At 39.4% G+C, this 22,201-nt stretch overlaps 1 protein-coding gene across 1 annotated transcript in view; it reads left to right on the forward strand.

The window, feature by feature from the left end:
- The window catches only part of LOC118329548 (gamma-aminobutyric acid receptor subunit pi), a 35,433-nt gene that overhangs the window by 7,397 nt on the left and 5,835 nt on the right, over positions 1–22,201 (forward strand). The window contains exons 6-9 of the mRNA XM_035663771.1: positions 14,433–14,545; positions 16,627–16,694; positions 18,124–18,341; positions 20,853–20,935. Of these exons, the coding sequence (XP_035519664.1) occupies positions 14,433–14,545; positions 16,627–16,694; positions 18,124–18,341; positions 20,853–20,935 (482 nt within the window). The remainder of the gene's footprint in view (positions 1–14,432; positions 14,546–16,626; positions 16,695–18,123; positions 18,342–20,852; positions 20,936–22,201) is intronic.

Raw genomic sequence — 22,201 nt, forward strand, 5'->3', positions numbered from 1 at the left:
CTAATAAATAAAGCATTATGCATTTGAATTGTGTCATCACTTGGTCTAAGTTTGGTATTTACAAAAAAAAGTGTTCTGCTGCACTCCACCTTACTAAAGAATAAAACAGACGTGTCAAAAGAACAGTGAAGAGCAGTATAACTTACCTACCTGAGTGTCATAAAGTCCTTTTGACAGCATGTAAGAGGTCTGCCTTGTCAGACATAATACAGCATGAATCCAGTGTACTTCACCGCTTTAGTATGCTGTGAATATATCTCCAAAACATGGGGCCATGTGTGGATATGTTTTTCTTATCAATAAATTATTGCGTTTCCGTTGATAGAAAGTAACATTTCTAGCTTTTCACGCTTGCAATGTTTCCTCAATATACCTAGTGTGCAGAAATGTAATTCAGGGGTTTGTAATTGCCACTAATTTAGGAAATGGGGTGCCCAGTTAGCTCAGTTGGTAGAGCTGGCGACCCAGGTTTGAATCCAACCTGCAGCCCTTTGCTCCGTGTCATCCCCTCTCTCTACCCCGCTTTCCTGTCTATCTTCGGCTGTCACTATCTAATAAAGGCATGAAAAGGCCAAAAAAATAACTTAAAAAAAAGAAAGAATCAGTTCGTACGAGTGGTTCTTGCACGAAGCATTGAACATTAAAGTAAAAAATCTGAATCATTCAGGGCTGTGTATGAGCTGTTCAGTTCATTTGAAATAGACTATAAGGTCACATTGTGTTTTGCCCTGTTGCTTCTCTCTCAGCAGCATCTCTCACTCCCAGTACAAGTATCTGCGATCGATTAACTACTGGCCTCTCCTCTGCCCCTCCTGTACGGTCTACTGACAATCACTCTGATATGCACAGAAACACTGAGAGAGACATTCTTTGAGGAAATTAATAAAATAAATGACAAGCATGTTGAAGATGATAATGTCCCCCCCCTTCTTAAGAAGAACGTACTAAACCAAATCCAAAACTATGATATGAACTGAACCGTGAATTTTGTAAACTGTTCCACCCCTAACAGATACAGGTTGTCATTTGTTCCATGTGCTGTTGTTTTTTTTTTAACATACTTGAACCCTGGATGTAATTGCCACTCTGTCAAGCTGACAGTGTAGTGATGTTAGAGCTACAATTAACAATTCATTATCGATTTGCTTATCCATCCATTTTTCTTGATTAATCCATTAGATGCTTGGTCAATAAAATGTCACAAAATGTTGTTCACTATTTCCTGAAATGAAGAAACCAGAAAATATTCACCTGGAGAACCTGAAATGACTCAAAACAATGGATTATCAAAATAGTAGGCAATTAATTTAACAGTAGACAACTAATTGATTTATTGACTAATTATTGCAGCTTTATTTTACGTTTCTTGTTGTTATTGCTCTGTAACCTCCCATATGTCTCTTTCAAGTTAAAAGAAACACTAACATAAAATTATAAGTCGACATATCGCTTAGCATTATCCGGCTACAGATACATGGCCACAGGAAAGGGTACAAAGTTTAAAGGTTACCAGGTTTTCCTGACTAGCTCAGTCCTGTGGTTAGAAACCTTTGTCTCTGACATATAAACTGGAAAGGTCTGCACTCCATCCCTGCATTAATAAGACAGTGTCACTTACAGCCTGCAACCTACAATTCTAATGTCTGGACACATTTTTGGGGGAATTTAGACAAGTGATTCAGATTTAAAAAACTATGCCGGTATGTACAGTATTTGTGCATGAGCTCCTCCAAACCTCCAAGGTCCATTTCATATTATAAGACTACAAAGCTGGAGCCAGGGATAAGACCCTTATTACCATGATAATGCTTTGTAGTGTCTTTTTAATTAATACTTGCTGAGATCTTATTTTGGCCTTCCTTTGAGCTTCTAAAATCTAAGAGCTTGTAAAAGAAGATTTAAAGAGCACACGATTGCCCTAAGAGGGATGTTACTGTAGATGAGATCTTATCCTATCGGACAGGGACTCTAAACTCAAGATCATAGAGGTTCTCTTTGTATCTCCTTCACCAACAGAACCTCTTTCTCAAGGTTAAAATCCACTTGCAAACTGATTGTCATGCGTTCGGTTGTCTCATACCAGAGCTTTACGGGCTCCACTTCCTGGTGATCCAGGGATAAAGTTCAAGAGTAGCAGTGTAATTGAATCATTATCTGAAGGTGCAGAAAGTTCCAGCTAAGAAACCTTTAAGTCACATTGAATAATTATTCTGCTCACGTTCTTCCTTTGGTCTCAAGTAGCTCTGGTGCTGGGTATCAGTGATGGATAAATTACATGAAAACTGTAATCCATTTGTCATTACATATAAGGCCTACTCATTGACTAAAGTACAAAGTGATACGAACCAACCAGTCAACTCCTTGTAGGACAGCAAACAAGATTACACCCAAAATGACCTTCCCTTTAATGGAGTATTACTGGGATGTAATGCAATTACTGAAATTCAAATACATTACTTATCATTACTGAAAAAAATAATCACATTTAGTGTGACACTTTGCTAAGTAATTCTTTACTGTCCAATGCTCTTGAGTATAAACTTTTGTGAACATGGACAATTGTCTTCCAAAACAATGGAGAAAACTCTTCATACGATTCTATTTACAAAGGCTGGAGCTTAGAATAAACAATATAGGGTAGATAAGGTTCAAATATCCTCAAAAAGTTTATTCCATCTTTTTAATTTGAGCATTTTTGGCTTAACAACAAAGCATTTTATTGTCTCCACAATATGTATCTTGTTGCCCTCTCAGTCACTTGTATCCTGCTATACAGTGCCTCTGCAGAGTTTTATGAACTTTTTACCTAATAGCATCATAACTTGAAATCTTCCCTCTTGTTTAAGTTTCTCTGGTTGACGTTTAAGGGAAATGAGCTGGTAAAGTGAAATGGGCCTTCATGAAGAAAATCACTGTAGGAATAACCTCTAGGTGTGCTGGTTGATGAATGCAGTTGCCCTTTAAGTGGAAAACCCAAAAAGTCAAATCAGATAAAAGTAATACTAATGATCTACACTTTGCAGCTCATTTAGGAAAATGTTACAGGCTGGTGTGCACTTTGAGTGCATTCGGAGTAATGAATGACTTGCACAACATATTGTCACTGAGCACATGTTTCAGCTATCAAGCCAATGTTCTTGCTTTGAAAAGCAGGATGCAAATGTGAGGATTCTGTTCCATAATGAATCTGTCAACTTTGAAAAACAATATTAAACAAAATTGTGCATTTCAGATTCCTACCTTAAACATCTATCTGCAACAATGACAGGTAGGTTTTTAAAGGATATAATTAGACTTATCATACTTGGCCTGCAGATGTTCACACCTCAATATAGTGTTATCTTCTTAAAACACTTTATTAAGTGCTGCTTGACCAACTCCAGAATACCCTGAAGATATGATTTAATGTATTTTCAATATTAAATATCTTTTGGATGTGACAAAACGGCTGCCAACAATTCTCCACTGTTATGTTTTTTGTCAGCAGCAGCTCACTTTTGAGCCTTTATCTTGACGGTGGGGGTGGGGGGGTTAACGTGGACAACTGTAAGGATAACTTCCGTGTATCTTCAGATATCCCTGGATTAAAAATAGCAACTTCATCCCTATAACACACTCATAAGCTTGGAAATACACCTTTGTTATTCCATGGTTCAGTCTGTAGTGCAGTGCTGGTGTGTTGTGCATCCAAATTGTGGCAAAGCAGCTCTGTTTGGCTTCCTATTTTTAATATTTATCCATATCCAAACACATATCCCAATGTTCACATTAAACATTCAAATTTTTATTTTTTTTATAAGTTTGGATAAAAATGTTGGATGAAACCTCACTATTCCTAGCTCATGTATTGTTGTCAGTACAGTAATGTTGTTGTTTACTGCATGACGGTTCTGAATTCAGCATTAATTTGCATGACTTCCTTATCCTAGTTATGACAGATTATGTGTGGACAGGTTTGGTAGAGGCATCCATTAACATGCTTGTTACTCTGTTTCATCTGGCGTTGAAAAGAAAACACAGTTAATTATCCTGCTGATAGGATTTTTCTGGATGGTTAAATCTTTCTTCATAACTAATGAGTTTTTTTCCTCACTAATGGCTTAACTCTGTAATGAACAGGGAAAAAAATGAATAAGAGTACTTATAGATTACCCACAGAGGCATAAAATGTATCTTTGATGATTTCCCTTAATGGCAATCTAACTTTTTTGATTACAGTCTTGGTAGGATGACGTCTGCAGTTTCTGTCAACATAACATTAAGCTTTAGTTTAATGTTTCTGTCCATTTGATTAGATTGGATTTATATTCTCTCAGAAAATATTTGACGATATTTAATTCCACATTCTGCAAATCGGTTGTAAGAATGACGTTTGTTTTCAAGGTCTTTAGTTTTTAATACGTTCAAACATTTCAAATGGATTCATTTGGCTTTTAAATAATGCAACATTTTTTTTCTCCTGATCATTTTGCATTGGTATGTTTTACATTGTGCATTTATAAATAGTATAGAAATGTATTGTAGTAATTAAAAGTTATTGAATTAAAATAGACAGACTGAACTAAACTTGACTACCAGTGTTTAGACTATGGGATCAGACAATATCAACCCATCAGCCATGACTTAAACATACACTGAACCTTCCACTGAAGAGAGTAACAACAGAAAACCCATAAAAGCCTATATTCAGATTTTCCCAATTTCCCAAAGGAGAATGTAGAACTTGGATACAATGCTTTTCTTCTCATGAATCCCTTTTCAAGTCTTCTCAAAGACAGCAATCCAGTGAATAAGACATTGTCTCTAATGAAGACAAAATTCAGTCAGTAAGGGATGAGCTCGGTCAGATTTCACACAGCGTTTTTCAACATGTTCCTATAACTATAAATTGTATGGCTCTTGGACAGTCTGAAACTTATGTAATTTAAACCATTTTCCTAAGATGCACTTGGATTTGCATCAGTGTTTTGCAGTCAGAGGAATTTGCATTATCTTGCAGCACTGGGCACAATTTTCTTTAGCTTAAGCAAAAGGAGTTAGGGACCTGCTTGGCAGCATGACACAAGGGTTGAGCCCATTCAACTGTACTCACATTCAATCAATTACTCATGGCTGATTGTCAGACACTTATCTTGCTAAAGCAGCATAAAGAGAGGTGAGCAAGTGTGTGGATCTATAAACATTAGACTGAAAGCAGACCATCAGCGATCCCCACAGCCTGCTGGATTTGTCTCACAGCAGGCTCACAAAAGCTGTTAGTCTGAAAAACTCACTGAAGAATAATAATGTTTGTTTGAATTCCACTTGTCAAATCATGCACTGCGTATCGCTTAGACAGCCATATGTCATTGTCATTTTGTATGTGTTTTGTATTTTCTCTTTTGTCAGGATGCCGTCTACCGGTACAGTGACATGCCATCTTACTTCTTACTGTTCACACAAATAATACACAGATGAACTTTCACAACTTTGCAGCAACTCCTTGTGACAAAATGCCTCTGGATAGCAATCTTGTAGGTTATAAAAGCAGCAGCTGGGAACATGTTATGCTTTCCCATATTTTCTGTTGTATATGTAATGTCACAATGTCGGATGGTGATATTAAATGTGGCCAAGGTGTGAAATAATGAGGTAGAATTATGTCAAAGTAACCCCAGTAAGCAAAAAGCTCACAATTCAGACTGCTCTGAATGCAACTTTTCCAATATTTTTTTCTCTGACTGTAGCCGCCATCACGATTCCTTTAATTGGTCATCTGCTCCAGGCAGTGCATGCCCACGAAGTAAAGGGATGCGCCACTCCACCCGCTCAGTCTGTCTGAGTTTGGCTATTCGACCGCTCTGCTCTGGACTACTTTACTCTTTACCTTTACTCCTAGATAAACTTAGTTTCTTCTTCAAGAAGTGCACTTACTGGTTGTTTCTCTGATGTCTTCCGGCTTGTCTCCCTCAACTCTCTGTCATTTACGAGTTTATGGATGGACGATACCATGCAGTCTTATGGAGAAACTTCTCACAGCTCAGTAAACAGTTTTCTAATAAATTTATGGTCTCAATCGCTAGTTAGTCTTCTTCCATCCAGCATTATGTTTATTTTGTAAATTATCGTCTAATTAAGACTCTATAGATAAAGCAGTCCGTCCAGCGCAGCGCACCAAACTCGAAGCAAACTAGACAGTACTGATCAAATATGAATGAAGATTCTGTTTTTGCGTTGCCTATTTCTCACCTAAAATAATTTTAGAAACATGTTTTAGTGTATTGATTAACTGTAATACCAGATCGTGTGTGACCAGGCGAGCCGCCCTTGTTTCCTGCCATAGCCATTGAGACTTGATACCAACTTGCATTACGTCACGTCTGCTGGCTCCAACAGACAAGGTTTCTTTTACAGTATTCAGTGAAACCCAGTCCCCTCAACCTATTTCTTGTGTCACGTGTGGTCTGATACAGTAAATTCATCACATTTAGTGCACCATATCACTATTTTCCAAACCCAGCTTGAGCTTGAAATGAGCATAATAGGTCCTGTTTAACAACACAAAAAACACACAAATACACTGTAAAGCTCACATGAATCATCCAGTTAATTTACTGTATGATTCAGGATACTGGTTAATATGATTCTGATTGTGCTGGTGCTGCAATTGATTGAAGGCTGCGTGGATGTAAGAGGGCATGACAACCTGATAGTGCAAAGTGTGCAGTACTTCAGTTTAATTGGCTGGGGGTGATGGGGTAGAGCACTTCATTGACAAGTCTCACTCTGCCCCTTCAATAATCATCAGAGAAAGTTTCCTTTCCTTCATGTACTATTAATAAAAACAATACCAGAATAATATACTGGAATGAGCAAAATGCTATACATCTATGTCTGTAATGATTAAGAAATGGAATTTAACATTTAAGTAAACCTACCAGGATTGTAAAGCATATGAAGCCTTGTAATCCTGGCAAAATTACAGAAATGATAATTCTTAACTTCTGCTGGTTAGTTACAACCAACCCTGCTAAGATGATTTAACAGCGGGCTTCTTGTTTTTATGGTCTGAGGCTAGAAATGAGACTAAAGTAGCCAGAACCATATGAAAGTGTACGTATAACATCTTGCAGATTTGCCTGAAATAAAGTCACAGCTCACATTTTTCCTGAGATTCAGACTTCAGTAGGCTTATGAAGACAGTAAATGTTCTATTCTCCTGTGTGGAGGGGCTTATGGGAGCTGCCTGGGATAGCATGAAAGGGAGAAACAGCTGCTTTTATCCACAAAAGCCTGCGACATGAACTCAGGAGGACTTTTTTTCGTGGTGTCTGGTTGCCTCCGCATCTCTGAGCACGAGTGGCTGAGGGGTCTGAGGAAGCCTCGAAAGTCCCTGATGAGCAAGAGAATAATCTCTGTATATGAGAGCAGCAGCGACTTCCCTCAAATCCCATTTCACAGCGGCAAAAAATGAATATTCTCTGCAAAAGAAGAAGAGAAGACATTTAATGCAACTTGACAGGCGAAACATCCAGTGTGGAGCGAACGTTTCTAGCACACCTTGAGGATTGAGCTAATACTGTATGTTTTACCTGTTTTCTCCAGCAGCCTGTCACTAGACAATGGATGCGCCTTCTGACTTGCACCCTACTGTACCAGGGAAGCCACAAGGGTATTCTGTATTTAAAACCATGCAGTGAAGCTGTGTAATTTCAGCACTGTATAGAAAGAAAATGAACCAATTTCTATGGTTTACCATTTGATCTGGGGCTCTGAATTATGACACAAATGTCATTAGTTGTCATTTGAATATGAATACGCTTGATTCTCTCACTTTGAAGGTCAACCGAGGACCTGCCTGATTTTATATGGTGTGATGAATAACTAATCTTCATATGCCCATGACCCATATAATTTGAACCAATCCCTCAAGTAGGAATTCTATGATTTAGCACATTAACTGTGATTAATGCTTTGTTTTATTAATTTGATTGATATAAGTAAGGAAACTAATGGTAATAGAGTCTATATAACTAATTGTCTTTAGGGACAAATAGGCAAACTCATCTCATGAAAATGTATTTGCGAACCATTTGGGGGAAATAAAAATAGTAGTGGAGCTCGTCAAATCTCTGCTCGGTTGATTTGTACATGCTCCTGAATGGGGAATATTCAATCAAATTGCTCCCTGTGCGTATACAGAACACACGTGTTGTACTCCTTTGTGAGGCTCAAGCATTGTGACATGGCAATGGCTGCAGGGATTTCTTAGCAGTAGAGAGGAGGCCAGCTGAGGGAGTTTGGGGAACGAGGAATGACAGGAATCAATGAAAGAAGAGTGAGAAGCGGGTTGGAGTTGAATGTACTGCGGAGTGGGAGAAAGAATAGAAGAAGGTGAGAGAGATGGTGGTCCGCAGAGAGCGTTACTCAGCTCTCTGCAGTAGTTATATTCAACTGAATTAATCTGTTGTGAAATGTGCAAGTGCTGCCTGGACTGATGCCTTGTGTGCATTGGAGATTGGGAAGGGGGGATGGTTGGGGTCTGTGGGGAGGCTATGTCATGGAACAGGATCTGAAAAGGCAAATTCCCCCACAGGGTTCAGGTCCTTCATTCCAAGCCACACTGTCACCCCTGTATTAGTCTGTCTGAAGCTATTCCTCCACCCACGCATCCAACATCAAAACACAAGAGACATCAGCATAGCCTGTAGGTCCTAGACTGTACAGTGTAGACATACAGTGGAAGCCATCTTATGGTAGTAGACTTTGTACCACATCTGCTGGACAGATCCTCTGTATACACTGTGTTCTACTCAGTTTAACTTTCTTAAAGTAGTAACCTCACAATGCTGTCAGTGGTGGAACCAGGCAATTTTCAATGGGGTGTGGATAGTCTGTGGTCATTTTGCTTGCTGTGTTGTTGTTGACTACTACAACACTACACTACAATGTAACAAAATACAAAACACAGATGCCAAGGAGGAAGTGGAGCATTTTTTAAATAATAAGCAGAAATAATAAAAACAGTGCTGTTACCATTCAGTATGTATCACTTGATCCACTGGGATCTGCAACCATAAGGCAGCACAGCCTTGTTATTCTTGTCAAAAGGGCAATTTACTGTCTGCAGTTGTGAATTCTCACTTTCTGCCCCCTGCTACTGTGCCAAATGATTACATGGAGATTTAATGGATCATTTAAAGTTCTAAAGCAGTTGGCACATTACGGGCTAATCATGTCTTTCTTATTATGTTTATTAGGAAAGCAGTTCACATCCATATTAGTATTTACAGTAGTTTTCACACCCACATCCTATTTTTAGCTAACACAGCTACACTAGACATTAACCAACTTACTAGTAGCTACATGTGTTACACAGTATAATTGCCCTACATAGCCACAGATTTATGATGACTTAGACTTAGCTGGTTCCCCTTGCCTCTAGTGTTTATGTAAGCTAAGCTAATCACCTGGCTGTGGCTCCATAATTAATGCACAGACAATTGGTATTTATCTTCTCATCTAACTCTTGAAAAGAAAGCTAATAAAACTGCTTAAACCAAACTGCTGAACTACTCTTCTCCACAGTACTTGCTTTAGCAATATTCAGGAACTACAAGTTCATTAATTGGTTTCTGATTTCTTCCTATTTCATTGTTGACTACTAAACATTTTGTGTAAAGTGTCAACAGTGTTTTTGTGCTTTTTTCTCTCTGTGGATATTGTATAGCTTGCAGATATGATGGGTGTAATATTTTGGCTAATTATCTTCATCATGGAGCACAGAAGCAACAGACATTGACTGTTAACACTGTGAGCAAGGGATGGGAGGACAGCTGAGAGATCAGGAGAGAAATAATGAAAGAACAAGATTCAGACCGGAGAGAAGGCGAGCAGAATAAGCAAACCAAAGGGCTCATTACTGAGAGTAGCAGAAGATTCTGATCATGACAAAAAGAGACAGATTGATCATTGCTCCCTGCTGGCACTTCCTTCCCACCAAGTTCAGAGGGCTAAGAAGCAGTCACTTGGGACTAGCCAATTAGCACATTGGAAGGTGTTGTTTAGATTCTTAATGTCATGTGTCTGCACTGATAATGTAGCTGCTTCAAGTGCCATGACAGATCAAGCCCTCAGAAATCAGCCGGTGTCACGCAACTCTGCTGCTCATGTCGACATCCAACTGTTGAGCTAGTAGTTGAAGTGATAATCTGATGCATTTTTTGAAATGTTTGTAATCTCTTTGGTGTCACTAAGTGTCCTTTACTCTGGTGTTTTTTAATGGCACTTCAAAGGGATCACTTGTCAGTCAAAAACTGCTCACTGCAAGCAGTTACTGGTGGAAGCTCTTACTATGATAACTTTCTTATCTTATTTATGCTAACTCATTTATATGCTTGTACATGCTAATAAATGTCCTGCTACTTCCAAGTGGAAATCACTGAGGTTAGACCCTGACTTTGCATCAGCAAATGTAGTGTTTATGAACAGTATGTAATGTTTAGGAGGATCTGTTGGCAGAAATGGAATATAATATGCATACGTATGTTTTCATTCTAGACCTGAAAACAAGAACTGTGTTTTCGTTACCTTAGAATGATCCACCATGTTGAACCGCCATGTTTCTACAGTAGCGTACAGTGTAATGGACACACTAAATACTGGCTCTAGATAGGGCCTTTTGTGTTCTTTTACTTTGAAGGTGAGCCGTATATTTAGTTGGGTGCAATCTGCAACTTCACCACTAGATGCCACTAAATCCTGCAGTCATCATTCATTTAATCACAAGGCTGATTACCAAATCATAAATGCCAAATGTAGTGTTAGCAATTTAAAATTATCCATCCATCCATGTTCAAGATGGTGAGGGGGCTTGAGTCCATCCCAGTATACAATGGGTCAGAGGCAGGGTACGCTCTGGACAGGCTGTCCATCACAGGGCTAACACTCATGGACAGAAAAACACCTTCACGCCTACAGGCAATCCAAGTATAACCTGCATGTGTTTGTGGGTGGACATCCAGCTGGTGCGTTCACATGGTGAGGTGTAAGGTGACACTGAGCCTTGATATCACATCTACATGATCTACCAGTGGACACAAAATAGTCATCTGAAACCACATTATCACTAACTATAATACTTGCCAGTATGTTTTTGGATGTTCATGGCAGCTGATGTACAACATTACTGTTTTATTAACATTAATAAAACAGCAACACTAATTAAAAAAGTATTTCTTAAATATAAATTTATGTTTTGTTTGATGAAACCAAGCAATAGCTTGTGACTTTGCATGGCAGAGGCCCTCTTCAGCTCAGTTGTGGGCATTCAACATGTCATCTTGTTATTCATGATAGGCAGCCTGGTGGGCAGGTGTGTCGGGTCTGTCAGTGTGCATTCTGGGAAACTGTGCACTCCGCAGACGGTGCTTTCATCTGGGGAGAGAGGGACTCTACAGTACATAAATATGAGTGATGTTTGTTTGTGTCTGTATGTGTGTTTGCATGCATGTGCGTGCACAGCGTGAGTTTATGTGTGGTTGCCACTGCGTCACACAGCCTTACTATGCTCTTGTCTTGATCCTGCTTGCTCACGATCATGTTGCCTTGTACATAAATTCCAGAGATGAGCTGTTAATATTAGCAGCCTGTGTGATTCTAGGAGGTTTTTAGGGATCTAGCTTTTTCTTTTTTTCACTGTCAGGGCTCAGTGGATAGCGACTGTTTGGCAGGTTGGAGAACTGAGGTCTCATCCACGTCTGCAGGTGAAGGTTTAGACAGCCAGAAGTTAGAGTCTGGGGATTTACAGAGATGGATAGACTGAGAGGAGCTGGGGGCTCTTAGCACACATTCTGAAGCTGTGTTTCATTGTCAGACTGCAAAACACTGACAAACATCAAAGATGAATAGCTCTGTCGCTATCAGTAAGTGCTATGAAATCAGTTCTGTGATATATGACACAGTGTTTTCTGTATTTGCCTTGAATTTTTTTTAAATCAATTCAAAATATTTTCTTTAACCTGTAATTTTTGTCCTTGTTTTATGAGATTGCCCCCCACAATGTGTTTTTTTGCTGCTTTCCTCCTCTATGTCACTGCAGAGGCATAATTTGAAATACACACGGACCCATTCATACAGTTAAACAGATGCAAAGCCATTTGTGAATGTAACGAGGGTCACACAGTGCGACCCAGATTGATAATGCAGTATGCCAGAGGCAGTGTGCTGTCACTACCGTCACTAACATGGCTTTCCCATCCAAGGCTGTTGCCTGCTAAAACAACAGACTGGAAGCCATGTGAGTGAGACTTTATGCAGCATAGCAACAGTGCGCTGGGAGCAAGACAGAGCACTGTCTAAGCTGATTTGACACAGTCAGGTGAAACAAGTTCTGAGTTTCTCTGAGAAGACTTATTCTGTGCTTTTCTCTCAAGCCGTGTGGTGGATTGACCAGCAGAACAGCATGTGCTAGAGATTCTTTCATAGATGGATTTGGACACAGTGAACTGATTTAATAAATTCTTCCATTATATTTTTTGAATGGCTTTTCATTTTATTCATACACCTTTGTGTTTTTGTGTTCATTTTTCCTCCTTTAATTATTAAGACAGGACATACAGAATTTGTTTTCATATGCTATGTACACATTCACATTTGCATATATTTACATTTTTGGCCATGTGAAATGTCTCAGCAAATATTAAATGCATTTACTTGAAATTTGGCATAGATAATCAAGGTCTCACAGCAGCCATTTTGATTTGAAATAGTGGAGTAAACACAGGTGTTACCAATGATACTAATTAGGTTCCATTGTAGCAACTTTGTGCCAACATGCACAATAGTGGCACCCTGACTCTGTTTGACCTGAATGGAATAAAAACCTCAGTTAGTATCTGGTAACACTTGTGTTTACCCTTTTCGTGTCAAAATGGCTACACCATTTTACTACACCATCGCTTGGTCCAATGCTTTGGTTTATCACCGAATAACTCCAAAGCTAATGACATTCCCATCCTGTGATTTGTGTTTAGTGCTAATTTGTAAATGTTAGCATGCTAGCAACACACTCAACTAAGATGCAGAACATGGTAGACATTGCTGTACCGGGTAGCATGTTAGCATTCACATTGTGTGCCTGTCGCCATGCTATCATTAACATTTAGATGTGCCTAAGTACAGCCTCACAGAACTGACTTTTTTTCTAGTCTAAAAAAAAGACTCTGGCTTTGCTCCATAAAGTGCAATGACTGTGTCTCCATACAGTAAACAAAGCTAAAACAGGTTACATGTAGCATTTTATCATAAATAAATAATTACATTCATATACTGGATGTGAGATGTTTCTATAATTAACACAAACAAGATGAAATAAAGAAACCGTGTCTCACAGGGTCAGATATTGTGGGAAAGTTACTGGATCGCTTTACGACAAAATGAGATTGCTTAATAAAAACAGAAAGAAGATGTGGATTTTCCTTTTGCACCTCATGACGGGAAGCAATAGGGTTTATAGAGCGCACTAGCATAAACAGTAACAAAGGGATGAGATAGAAACTGCCAGTTATCTTCACTTCTAAGTTCCAAGTCGATTAACTTGTTGACATCAATAACAATATAAAAATGAATCTCTAATAATATTCTGGAGCTTTAGAACCGGTAGCATCTTCACCCTAGTGATGAATGACCTGTGAATGTGTGGATATGTGTGATAAGAAAAGAAGGCCATCACGCTTCTATATCCTTGCTCTCCTTGTCATACATTTGACTACAGCAGCGTACAAGTGACAGAGGGGACTCTGCCAGTATGTGGAGATGAATGTTTTCTGCCTCTGCACATGGCCTGATCTGTCTGCTTCAGCCCCCCTTACATCATGCACGTGCCCCGGGGCTTTCTCTCTACAGAGCAGGCGTTCTGTATTTAGAGCCTGATTTATACACAAACACACATACCACTGGGGAAGGCGCAATGAGTGTTCTTTTCCCCTGCCGCAATTGCCAGCAATATAATCATCTTCCCACACTTCAATGTGCCTTTAAGGATAGCATTCGGAAACAACGGGGGAAAAAAAAATCTCATGAAAGCAAACAGTAATTTTCAAAGCGTAAGTGAATGGAAAAAATAGAGACATGGATGGTTTAAAATATTCAGAAACCAGTAAATTCAAGGTAATCTAATAACTAAAAGAAGCATTTTTGCTTCTGCTATTCTGTTTCTTTTCATTTTCCAGTTCCATGTTGCCATTTTAATCTCCTGTCTTTTCTTCCACCCAGCATGGTTCGTAAGATTTGCTGTGGGACTCAATCGGCACCCTGCGGATTGTGTGACTAGTAAGGTGGTTGTGAAGACGAATCCACCTGGTAAATGCACAACAGGAGGAGACGCAAAAAATAATTCTTATTTCTGTTTTTTTTCTCTTTACCTCTTTCTTTCACCATCTTTTTGCTCTCAGGTTGTTAGAGAATTCTATGCTCAACGCAGAAGTAAAAGAAGGAGAGATTCTGCCTCCCACCATTCAGAGGCTGATGAAAGGATACAACAAGTACCTCAGGCCTTTCTTTGACAGTAAGGAAACTGCAGACACATGCAGCCATTGAAATGACAGAGTACTCAAGGGAAATGTGTGTTTGACAGAGAACAAGAGTGGTTCATATTACAATTTCTGCTTGCGTGTCCCTTTTGAGTAATATACGCTGACATATATACATTTAAATTTACTGCATATGTATATTATAATATGAGATGCAGTAAAAATGTATCTATGAAATTGGTTTGCTCCATAAGTACTAGGTCTAATGAAAATATAATAGGAAATGTATGCAGAAGAAAGCAAAACACTGATATGAGGTCAGTAGAAGGGTGCATGATGTACTTAAATACAAATAGCTATATAAATCTAAAATATAATGTTCTTTGTGGTTTAAGCAAGATCGGAGCTGCTCATATATGATGATGATGATGAGTTAGATTCCAGGTGACTAATGTACTTGCAATAGAGAAACAGAATCTATCTCATTGTACGCTTTCTGAGGAACAACGTTATGTCATTTCTCGCAAATCCCTCGCTAGCGTTATTGTTCTGGGCTCTGGGAATCTGTCACAATGGGATTATGGTTTGTTCACTCACTGTTTGATCTGTAATAACACGTCGGACTTTACCAAGGCGAATGCTATTCAGAGTCATCACTAGTCTTCCTGCCCAGGAACACAAAGTTTGGCACACACTGATGGTAAAAGCACAGGTAAACCTGAGCATACATATTCACACACCCACACATGAACTAGCATTACTAGAACTGTAAAACTTCCATTTATTTTATTTATTCCCTCACCCTAAAGGAAAAATATCACCCATAATGCTGCACTAAATGTGTGACACCTGTAATGCTGTCATCATGCACTTCTCTCCAGTGCTGTGTGTTTTCATGCCATTTCTCAGCCACACATAGAGTACATATTTCAACATTTTGGTGCAAGGTGCAGGGTTTTGCTGCTTGTCAATGTCATCTTCTGGCCACACAGCCCCAGGCACAGCCAGTAGCTTTACTACATTTCTGAAGGGGAGTGCCCCCTTACTCAAAAATTATTCCTTATGCTCATGGACAAGTAATTTAAGGATTAGTTTCATCTTTTGGGTAATACACTTATTCGCTTTCTTGTCGAGAGTTAGATGAGAAAATTAGTAGCACTCTATACTGTATGCCTGTAGGCTGCTTATCAAGCTATAGCCAGCGATTAGTGTAGCATACAGACTGGGAGCAGGGGAAACAGCTAGCCTGGCTCTGTCCAAAGGTAACAGAATCCAGCTACCAGCAAACAGGCCACAGTGTTTTGTTTTAACACTTTGGCCAAGATATTATATGTTAATTAGTGAACAGAGGTGCTGGTAGGCAGATTTTGTTACCTTCGTATAGAGCCAGACCAGCTGTTTCCCCCTGTTTCCAGGCTTTATCCTAAGCTAAACTAACCGGCTGCTAGTGGTACCTTCATTATTTGCTGTACAGACATGAAAATTATATCAATCTTTTCATTTAACTCTCCAACAGAAAGTGAATAAGCCTATTTCCCAAAATGTTTAGCTGTTCCTTTAAAGTAAACTAAACTAAAATGTTGTCATTTTATGTTTTTTTATTTTTTGTAACATTTTATGTCTCCACAGGACTTACCCACACCCCTACAGTACAGTAGGCACACAAAGGCACTTACAGTATCCGCAATATGACAACAGACTCATTTATCTCAAATAAAATGAAGATTGATAAGCGAGAGAGAAGGAGAATGGGAAGATGAAACATAGGAGAGCAGCGAAGTTACCCCTCTTTGATGGTGAATCAGGGAGAACTAATTCCCTCAAGGAGGTTCACACTCGACAGACTGCAGATGTTGATGTGCCAGCAATGTGGGGTCTTTTTAAATATGCTGTCCTTCCATAACCTTTCATTATACAACATTGTGCTTTATTATACAACCTTATAGCCATATGCCTCCTTAATATGCCCTGTTATGTCATATAACTCAGTCACATGTATGCATTAACACTCACAGACACACACTAAATGCATATATTCCAATGGTGGGCATTATGCAGTGCGTACTAATAGATGACACATCCAGCAGTTTATTGTTGTTTTTGTCTTTGTTTCTAGATGGTCCTGTAACGGTGGGCATGAGCCTGGACATTGCCAGCATTGACACCATCTCAGAGATCAACATGGTAAGATAATATTTTTATGCCCTGCTGATTACTGGAATTCAACAATAAACCCAAACGTTCATAAGTCAGTAAGTGTAACTTACAGTTAATCAGTTTATGGGTACTAATGCCCAGTTAACTTTACTTAACTCTTTCAATCCCATGCCAAATAATTTCCCTCGTTCCATTCGTCTTTCTCTTAAACTCTCATGTTAGTTTTGTAGATTGTAGATGTATTACACTTTTTCACAATAACCATGGCTGTTTGAATTCTGAAGTTGTCAAAGGTAATTGACTAATCAGTGAAATATGTGAGGGTTTTGGTGTAACTGACAGCAGATATAGGCATATATAGGCTACAGCATCATAACCAATAACACAGATCAAAATTGATCAAGTGCAACAACAAACCTAAACTCAAAGCTTACAGCTTACTTACGTCACTGTCCCTTTTGGTCAAGGTGCAGCACCTACAATCTGAATTATTTACAATAGGATCATAATCAATTAGAGCTGAAATGATTACTCACTGAATCAATTAGTGGAGAAAATAAGCAACCATTTTTGATAACTTTTCCAGTCTCTCAAATGTGAATATTTGCCAAGTCTCTTTGTATTCTCAGCTATCTTTGTGTTTTGGACTGTTGGTTGTACAAAACAAGCAATCTGAAGATATCAACTTTGGCTCTGAGAAATTGTGATGGGCACTTTTCAATGTTTTCTGATATTTTAAAGACCACAAAATAAAATAATTAGCAGATCAATTGATAAAAAGAACATCTGCAGACACATAATTTAATGGCACAGGCAACTATTTACAAAAGAAACAGTGAGCCCTCAGAGCCTCTTTCCCCAAATTCAGGAAACACAACCAAACCTTTTCACCATAACAAAACACAAGGAGCGATTACAACAAAGCATGGTAGCCCATTTAGTTTAGAAATAAGATGACAACAGACATGTTGATTGACAGCGAGATGCACCGGTCAATTCATGGGTAAGCCTCACTTGAGTGGACAGAAGGCTGGCGTTCCACAGGGACTGTTAATTCTTGTGGGGCTCAACATGCTTGGCTAGGACATTGCACTCGCAGCTCGTTGCCACACAACAGAAGAAATTGATTACGTAGCCACACATGATGTAACATCAGGACTCTTACAATGGATGTCCTGCACAAAACATGCTCAGTGTCCTAAAAACCAGAACAAACTTGCTGACATGAAGCAACGCCGTGGATTACTGTTGCTTCAGGCACAGAAGGGGCTTAGGGACCTGCCGCCATCAATACCCAACAATGCATGGAAAAGCCACAAGCTGACTAATGAAACACAAGCACACAGGAGAAGCCTGGTTTGCAAAAAAATTCACTTTTGTTTATCAGCATGTTATTGACATGCTTGTTAAGACGGTCCATTTGCTGTGTTATGACCTCTGAGTCCAAATCCTGCAGGACTACACCGCCACCATATTCCTCCGTCAGCGCTGGACGGACGAGCGTTTGGTGTTCGAGGGCAACAAGAGCCTGAGCCTTGACGGAAGGCTGGTGGAGCTGCTCTGGGTCCCCGACACCTTTATCGTCGACTCCAAGAAGTCCTTCCTCCATGACATCACCGTGGAGAACAGGCTGATCCGTATCTTCCCCAACGGGACCGTCCTCTACGCGCTGAGGTGGAATAACGAACAAGCATGTTGCTTTATTGGTTGTTGTGTTTGTTTTTTCTGCTCCAACAGACAATGAAAAGTAGGCCAGGGAATGGGGAAAAAATTGGCTGAGGGAGGAAGCGTGGGTTGAATTTCAGATAACGTGATTGCAAAGCAGGGAGTTGTGTCAATTGTATTACTTGGGTATTGGATTGTATGAGTACAGGAGCATGTGATCTGTCAATAAAATGAGCTATGGGCTATCAAAGCAACACAAGTCCTGTTAGCATCTTTGCAGCATTTATTGCTCTGTGTGCACAGGTTTTCCACCTGACAAGCTCCGGGCAAGCCTGTAAAACGTGCCTCGGCTTTTTGATTAGATATTAGGCTAGGCAGACAGGTTATAGATGTAAGTGAATTTGTTCAGCTCTTTTAAGCCTGTGATGATGGGATTTACACATCCTACTGTCTAAGTCACGTGCCTTAACCTCTGCCTGTGTATGGATTGTATAAGAGCTGTCCATTGTCCTGATTTGACTCTGCTCACTCGAAGCTTATCTTCCTTCATCTCAGTGTTTCTGAACTTCTTGTCATGTGTACAGCTTTGTCATGGCCACACATGTTCTGGTTACACAATGAAAGAGAAAAAAACATGGGAGACATTCTCACTGTTCTAATTGCAACTTTCTAACTATCAGAGGAGGGTGGGGGGTGTACGTGGGTGTTATAGTAAATTGGGTTGGGTATTGAGGCTCAGTTCAGTCTGGCCTCACAGTTAATCATGTCTCCACACGCTTGTCCATTTTTAACAAGTGCGTGACATTGTTATGTACAGTGTGACTCCATTTGTTGATTTATGTTGTTCTGAATGCATGGGTGTGCATGCCCTAGTCTTCATGGGCTTTTGCCTCCATACAGAAAGCTGCACAGTTCGTGGGCTTTACCCTGACAGAGGGAGATGCAGAAGAGAGTAGCGCTTCACAGTCAGAGAGCAGGACTAGTGGGAGCAGAACAAGCCAGAAAAGATAGTGAGGAGAGGGATAGCCACCTCGGGGAATTGGGCCTGTGAAAAAGGACAGAGTGGAGTGAGAAATGTGAGGTGTTGAAGGAAAAGGACAGCTGTGGTAAATGTTTCAATGCTGCGCCAGGGGGAAGACATGAGAAAGCACTGAGGTGATTGGAGCCAAAGGTTCAGCAGTTAAGAGGGTAGATTCAATTAGAATTACTGCATGCTACTTTTTATGGTTTAGGAGGATTCACTTCATATTTGTGATGAAATATGTAATGAAGTCAGAAATCCAGGTTTCAGTGCAGACTAGAGAAAGGCTTGTGCAAATTGTTGCAGTCAAGTCAGGTGCATGGTAGACTGCTCCCTTTTCTGGTAGCCACCTTCATTTTCCCATTTAATAAGTCATCATGCCACAGCTTATTAGTGTACAGAAATTTAAGCAATATTCATAATATTTCATACACACACACAAAATGTCCTTACATTGAATGTGAATAAACACCAGAGCCAGTATGTATGAAACCTCTGAGAAATTAGAAGTCTTAATGGTTCTGAACTTTAGTTAGCAAAAATAAATCTAGGAATTGAAAGTTTTGTATGAAGAAAAGTAACTGAGATTCTCAAGTGCTGACTGCAGCGACTCCTAAGTGTTATGAAATATAGACAATTAGGTCTATAGCCAATAGAAGGCCAGACGATGTGTCAAAGCTGCATCACATCAATCATCAGCGCTTCCTGCACATCCTGTAATTGATCAACACTACTCATCATTATCTGTAGCAAACATTTCCATGACTCATTGTATTGATGCTTACCAGAGGACAGCTTATAGAAGATACTGTGTCTCCCCTACCGTTATTTCATAAAAAGTGTAAATGAGTTAAAGTAAGATATAGTTGCCATTTAAATAAATCTGTGGTGATCGCAAAAATGTTTGTATGTAAATCAAATACTGTGAAATAGTTTCTCTTCCTCCAAAATACTGTACAGGGGTTGATCTAATTTTGTTTTATAGAAAAGTTACTTATATATTTAGAATTCTTTTCATTTGTTATTTCTGTGTTTTTCATTCATGGCCTTCAAACTAACCAGAATTCTTGTATTCCACAGTAACATGTGAGCAACACTAAGCAGCGTATTATGCATGGCACTTTAATTCTAAGACCGAAATTGCATCATTCTTAAGCCCTTAAGACCAAATTTATAATGTGAGAGATTCTCATACATACTGGCCCAGATTAACAGCATGACAGCAACGCAAAGACTCCTTTACAAGTGATCTCTATGTGCCATGAGGGCTCAATTCATGCATTTCATATATAACCAAGCCAGCTGCTTCCTCGCATCAGCACAACTTCAACCAGAGAGCAGGGGAATAATTCACAGAGCTGCTCTATTGTTAGTTCAAATAAACACCTGGCATGATTGAAACCACTGAGCTAGAATCTACTGCAAACAATAACATTTTCTATACTGTAGGTTTTCTCTTTCACTGAATTCCCCAACAATAATGACATCTTGTTTTTTAGGATTACCACCACCGTGGCTTGCAACATGGATCTGACCAAATATCCCATGGACAAGCAGACCTGCACACTACAACTGGAGAGCTGTAAGGACACTTCATACTTGATAAAGAAAATCAGAACTGTGCAGCTTGAAGCTGTGGCAGTGAGTTGGTGGGTGGGCGTGATGTCAAGTGAATCTGATCAAACCTAAAGATCAAACAGATCACTTTCTCTCATCTTCTAAACTGAAGTGTGTATGTGCCTGTGTGTGTGTAAGACTGCTTATGTCACACAGCAGACAGAAATTGCAGGGGCAATTCTGGTCATTTCTCACGTATTCTCCTGTGTATGTTGTCTGTCATAAATGACTGTTGTGAAAACGAAGATGAAGGTGAAGGGTAACTTCCAGTGTCTACCCCTTAAAGGAATAGTTCAGCACACTGGAAAGTATGCTGTTAATTGTTAAGAGTAAGATGAAAAGATTGATGCCGCTTTTATGTTTGTCTGAAGCTAGAGGCAGGAGTACATTAGCTTAGCTTAGCACTTACATTTAAAGCAGGTCTGAACATCTTTGAAAATCTCACTAACTAATGCTCTGCATCTTGTCTGTTTAATCCATACAAAAAAATGGAAAAACAGAGTTTTCCTTTGTGAGGGGCTGCAACTATTTTCTAGAGATCAAAGAATTACGATTTCTGTATGTATACAACTAAGAAGATACATGTTAATTAGTGACCTTAAGAAGTGCTGGGACAGAGCACCTAGCTGTTTCCCCTGCTTCCCTGCTTTGCTAAACTAAGCTAATAATCTCCTGGCTCCAGCGCCATAGTTAAAGGGTCCCTGTGGAATTACTGACCACTAGTCGTACTATTGAAAATTTATTTTCATAAGTGGGCCCCCATTTCTGTCACACATGAGGATGCACATGCATACGTTGGTGGCAGTAATACACGAGGATCAAGAATACGCACCATGAGTTTTGGTGAGAAACCAAATATATGTACATTAACTTTTGTTTGTAACAGCAGTCCACATGGATCTTTTAATGCACAGGTGTGAGAGTGATATCAATCTTTTCATCTAACTCCAAGAAGTGCATTTCCAAAAATGTTGAACTAGTCTTTCAGACCAAATATGGTCTTATGTTTTCTCACAAAGGTATGAGCACCATATTAATATTTTAGAGTCGGCCCTGTCCCTGATACCAAGCCTGCCTCGTTTTACAAATCCTTTAAAATCATATTGATATCTTAGTAATGCAGACCTCCCAGTAGCCTCAGAACATTGTTCACTTGAGAGTTCTGAAATTTCATGACATAAGAGGAGGCATTTGCCTACTTTTGGCACATTTTCAATGCTCTCGCGTTGAA

Source organism: Morone saxatilis, unplaced genomic scaffold (assembly GCF_004916995.1).
Source record: "Morone saxatilis isolate NCDOM2014 unplaced genomic scaffold, NCSU_SB_2.0 Contig19, whole genome shotgun sequence".
Taxonomy (NCBI): Eukaryota; Metazoa; Chordata; class Actinopteri; family Moronidae; genus Morone; species Morone saxatilis.